Genomic DNA, 5,000 nt, shown 5'->3' with positions numbered 1-5,000 from the left:
CACGACAAAAGCCCGAAATGTCAGGGGCGTCTGTGTAACGCGGGACTGGTCTGTGATTGGGGATGTTTGATGCACCTGAAAATGATTCAGGCGGCTCCAACGGGATTCGATCGCATGACCTCTGCGATGTTGGTGCAATGCTCTACCAACTGAGCTATGAAGCCACATAGTTGGGAGTAGGTCAGTTAGTTGGGCTCATTTGTTCCCGTGAAGGACTCGATGAATAAAATGAAATGAATGTATACTTGAAGTGTGTGAGTGATCCTCATGTCGTTCATTGAGTCCTTCACGGAAACAAATGAGCTCAACAAACTGCTCTGCTCCCAACTGTCGGTAGCGCATTGCACCTGCATCGCAGAGGTCATAGGTTCGAATCCCGTCGGAACCACCTGAAATTTTCAGGTGTCTGTAAGAGACAATTGCTTAAAATGTCCAGCTTAGTGAGAGAATCATTCAGTTCTGTCATTGATCGAGACCAGTGGTAAGAACCTTTGGGGATATATCGTTTAGTTGTGCTGCAATTAGTTTTGCTCGTCGCACAAAACTAATTGCAGATTACCCAATCTAACACACCTTGCAACCATGCGAGACAAGGCGCAGAAATCGTTGCAGAAAGCTGTATGAAGCTTTACTTTCGGCATTGCTTCTTGGAACGTTGTAACAAATTTTCCATACTTTGCATCTAGACCGACCTTGTTGTAACATTTTGTCCTCGAAAAGTCACAAACAATTCAAAATACGAAAAAAATGGCTGGCTAGTTCCTGTCGATAATACTAAATGAAAGAGACAGTAGACCTTACGAGGAAGCAGGTAAACAGGAGGAAAAACGTTGGGCATCGGGATGTCGTGAGGGAGGTTGCGAGTTCGAACCCCCGCAGGATCAACACTCAGGATTTTACAACAACTGAGGAGAAAGCGCTGCCTTTGTCATTACATCCGCAAATGGTTAGACTTTCAAGTCTTCTCGGATAAGGACTATAAACCGTAGGCACTGTCTCACGACCCTTGACCTTGTTCATAAACTCTGGGGTCGTTTAAGATCCCACACAATATTCGAAAAGAATAGGGGATGGAGTCCCTGGTGTTGTGGCTGTCCTGTTCTCTCCAGCAGAAGTGGCCGGCTTGGCGTGCGTGTCAGCTCTAAAAAGGCTTATAGCGTATGATGCCACCGAAGCAGAAACATCCTTAAGTGAAAAAGCGACTTTGCCGAATGCTGGAACATGTAGATGTAATGTTGATGTTGCCAAATATTATTACTACTGTTGATGTTCTTGTTATTGTTGTCGTTGTTGTTGTTTGCGCTACCAATACTCTGGCATCTGTCTAGAACCACTAGACTGGGATGGACAGAACTTTCCTCATGACGTGCCGATGCAAACGGGGCCGCTTGTTGGATACTGTCCCCTACAGTATAGCGACCTTCAAACTGGAGTACGAAGATGACTGCGAGTACGAGATCTCAGTTGTGAGCACGCGCTTTTCGACAATTTTCGTTCTTTAAACGTGATGCGCGTGCTCAGTGAAGAAACCTCGTGCTCGTAGTCGTTCTCGTACTCCAAACTGAAGGTCTGTGTAGGACTTTTGTCCTTTTGTGACCAGCCTCAAGTATTTATATATCAACAATGAAGGAGTAACAACAATCGGATCATGCTAAAGTTATTTTATTCTTAGACATATTCAAGCAGCAATACTTTTTCCTTTATGTGAAGAGATTTTTCCGCCTTAGGTGCCTGTTGTTTCTTCTTTTCATGTCTTTTTTTTGTTTGCTTTTTTTTTTTTGTTTTGGTTCTGTTTTGTTTTTGTTTTTTGTGGGTTTTTTTTGGTTTTGGTTTGGTTTTTTTTTTTTGGTTTTTTTTTGTTTGCTTTTTTTTTTGTTTTGTTTTGTTTTGCATTTTTTTGTTTTGTTTGTTTTTTCGGGGAGGTTTTGGTTTTGTTTGGTTTTTTTTTTGTTTGGTTTTGTTTTTCTTTTTTTTTTTTCCCCTTAGTTTGTTTCCTACTGCTGTATTCTGGATTGTGTCTTCAATATCAGATCCCTCATTTCCTCAGGGTCACTCGCAACTTGTCAAATTCGACGGACGCAAGATACCATTCCATGCTGTTTCATTTGCCCCTTACTACTGGAAGAACCTAGTCTCCTTTAGCTTCTGAACCACCTCAGCTATTTTCTTTCTTGCCAAACTTCTCTCATCTTGACAAGAGACACGATAGTACTGTTCCTCTACGTGGTCACAGAACTCCTCCTGAATTAAAAAGATATTACATATTAATGCAAGTGCTGCATTATTAATTAAACAACCCCTCACTTATTCAGCTGCTTGTCATTCCAGCTGTAGCACGAAGTAACCCTGGTTGTGATGTCAAAACAGAAGAAGACCCATAGCTCTTAGTAAGCCGACCATGGGTCAAATGATCGTTTCGCTACGTTATATATTTTATTCAGTTGCGACAAAGTACAATTTTCTGCAAAGAAGCGAAATTCATAACAATAGTATATGGAAATTATAATGTATGCATTGACAAGAAAATGAAGAGGAGCAATTCGAAAATAATGAACTAAGGAGTTAGAAAAATGAGAAAACTTGGAGGAGAAGACAGCAAAATTCGTTTTCTACATTTATCTTAGCACATTTCCTTGGGTAAGAAGGACTTAAGCGCTGCAAACTGCATATTTAATTAAACGCAACAAAAGAAATTCACGAATCCCCTTAATAAATTATGTCCTGCAATGTAATTATATCTACGATTCCCATTGGCACATATATCAATTATTAGTAATAATAATCTTCTCAAATCTTCCATTTAAGGGTCGCAAAACACCTCAACAAGTTATATGTTTATCCATAACGAGTTAAAGAAAATGTGTTTTGTTTTACTGGGATAGGGTTTAAAATAGGCGTTATATGCAAACAACAAATCACGCATAAGGCTTGTCACTCATTGATGCCAGCCGGGCTTAAGCTTGGATACTCGATCGAACAATCGGGTTTAGAAGTTATGCCCACTTTCGCTATCATTTATTTCAATGGGAACTGTCATAAGTTAATTCTGTAGCCTAAGATGCCTAGTTACGCTTGGGTTCATACGCAGTTATCTCTTTTAGCAGCAAGCCTCACATTTTGCATAATCTCAAATATTTCTCAAGCGTTCGGCCTTGCTTCGTTGGTTTTCTACTCGGTTTCGCTTTCATCAAAATCACGGGCTTTATTCATGTCATTCATGCGCGTCAATGAAGGAAACTCTTCTAATTCAAGCAAAATATGAGAATTTAGCCGATTCAAGGGCTTAAAAATATTAGCTTACCCAAGTTCCCATTTTAATCATTCGTGAGCAAAGTTCTTCAGCTCCGTTGCAGCAGAGTTTCACGATCAGCGTTTCATTCATGTCGCAGTATTGAGTTTCATCCTTTGCCAAAGCAGAAGCTACGGTCTCCCCTGCAATCACAACAAGCAAAGTCAATCTGCTCCATGGATCCATCAGTTCGCGTTCAACTTCTTTTTCAAAAGCGACCAGCACCTTCCTGATGTTCTTTGTCGACTCCACCAACGATCCAACTGCGATATTGTCATCGTAGTGACCCCCTTCTATCTGGTTCATAACTATCGACAAATAGTCAACTACCTTCTTTGCCGGATGCAAAGCATGCCCACAAGACCTTTCTGTTCCATTCCTCTTTCTTGCATAGAGATTAAGGAGGATACTAAGGTCCCTCTTGATTTCAAATACAGTCAAGCATTTGCAGAGATCTTCTCGTTTCACCGCACGCAAACCTTCCTTTAGGAAAGACACATCCTCCCACGAAATTTTCCCAGTGTTTTCAACAGAGCGAAGAATATCTAGAGCTCTGGAATCCTTCTCAGTAGTGAGTCCAGCCCAGTAAAAAACCAGCTCATCCAGTTGATCTTTCCTCAAACTGCCAGATATTTGAATCAGAACACTAGCATAAGATCGTCGGAGTTTGTCAGTTAAGCTGTTGTAAGTTTGTGATGACATGATGGCGGTGTGGCGGCGGGACAAATTCATCTTCATTACGCCTTTATACTCCAAATTAGTAAATAACACCAAAAAAGGGCAAAGAAATGACGTTGCTAAGATCTCAATCATGCATTACTTATCCATGCTGACTTGCATGTAACGTGTAGTGGGCCTCGCTCAATAATCCAGAAAGATCGCCTAAGAATCTATCTCAATGTTTTCTAAAAATCTCGAAGTTCTACCGAAAAATGCCAACATTTTAATACAAAATATCAACGTTTAAAGATCCTAAAAGGAAAACAAGCCACCTACACAATAGCTATTGTGAAATAAACATAACTTCAGTAGAGGCCATTCACCTCTTGTACAAATCCCATAATACACCTCTTTTACCCCCAAAAAATCTGCATTGTTTTCGACTTCTCTTGGGACATTTTCATGTCCCAAGAGAAATTGCAAACAATGTTTAGTTTTGGGGGGTAATAGAGGTGTATTATGGGATTGTACAAGTAGTGAATTCCGGAACTGCGCAGGGAACTGGGGCGCTTGTATGGATTTTTAACCAACGTTTTAGGGGTTTTAACTTAACGGTCTCTGTTCAGCCTAAAAGCATCAAACTTGGACAGATGGCCAATTTCAATGTTATCTTTCACGTGATTGTGTCAATTTATCGATTAGTTCAAATTTGAAACTCGCCTTAGTTCCCTGCGCAATTCCGGAATAGCCTATGATTAGAGGTTATTAACCCGCAGCATACATCATATACCCTCAGACGAGATCTGATGGTATACACCATGCAAGGACAGAGGGCAAAAACCGCTGATTGGCTAGCGGATAATGACGTAAAAAGGCTTTGTTTGCGAAACTACGCCTGCGCAAAGTCGAAACATTCGAAGTCAAAGTTACGAACAACACTCCAGCTTTTGTTAAATATTTTCAGAAAAGACAGATGAAACACGATCGAAACGAGCTGTGTATAATGTTTCGTATATTACTTCGCAAGTCATGTCAAGTAGCAATGCGTCCA

At 40.6% G+C, this 5,000-nt stretch overlaps 1 protein-coding gene and 1 long non-coding RNA gene across 2 annotated transcripts in view; one reads left to right on the top strand and one right to left on the bottom strand.

Annotated features, from left to right (window-relative positions):
* Nucleotides 1-1,646: 1,646 nt before the first annotated feature.
* Nucleotides 1,647-4,022, bottom strand: LOC138018789 (uncharacterized). The gene is made up of 2 exons (XM_068865471.1): nucleotides 3,302-4,022; nucleotides 1,647-2,241 (listed from the first exon to the last, which is right to left on the bottom strand). Exons 1-2 carry the CDS (start codon nucleotides 4,019-4,021, stop codon nucleotides 2,116-2,118), a joined length of 846 nt encoding a protein of 281 aa, XP_068721572.1. The 5' UTR covers nucleotide 4,022; the 3' UTR covers nucleotides 1,647-2,115.
* An 866-nt stretch (nucleotides 4,023-4,888) lies between these two features.
* Nucleotides 4,889-5,000, top strand: part of LOC138037925 (uncharacterized) — a 3,073-nt gene continuing 2,961 nt past the window's right edge. Inside the window, exon 1 of the long non-coding RNA XR_011130148.1 lies at nucleotides 4,889-5,000. This exon is cut by the window's right edge and continues 619 nt beyond it. This is a non-coding gene — a long non-coding RNA (uncharacterized lncRNA).

Source organism: Montipora capricornis, chromosome 2 (genome assembly GCF_036669925.1).
Source record: "Montipora capricornis isolate CH-2021 chromosome 2, ASM3666992v2, whole genome shotgun sequence".
Taxonomy (NCBI): Eukaryota; Metazoa; Cnidaria; class Anthozoa; order Scleractinia; family Acroporidae; genus Montipora; species Montipora capricornis.
This window is presented reverse-complemented; position numbering and strand designations above follow the sequence as displayed.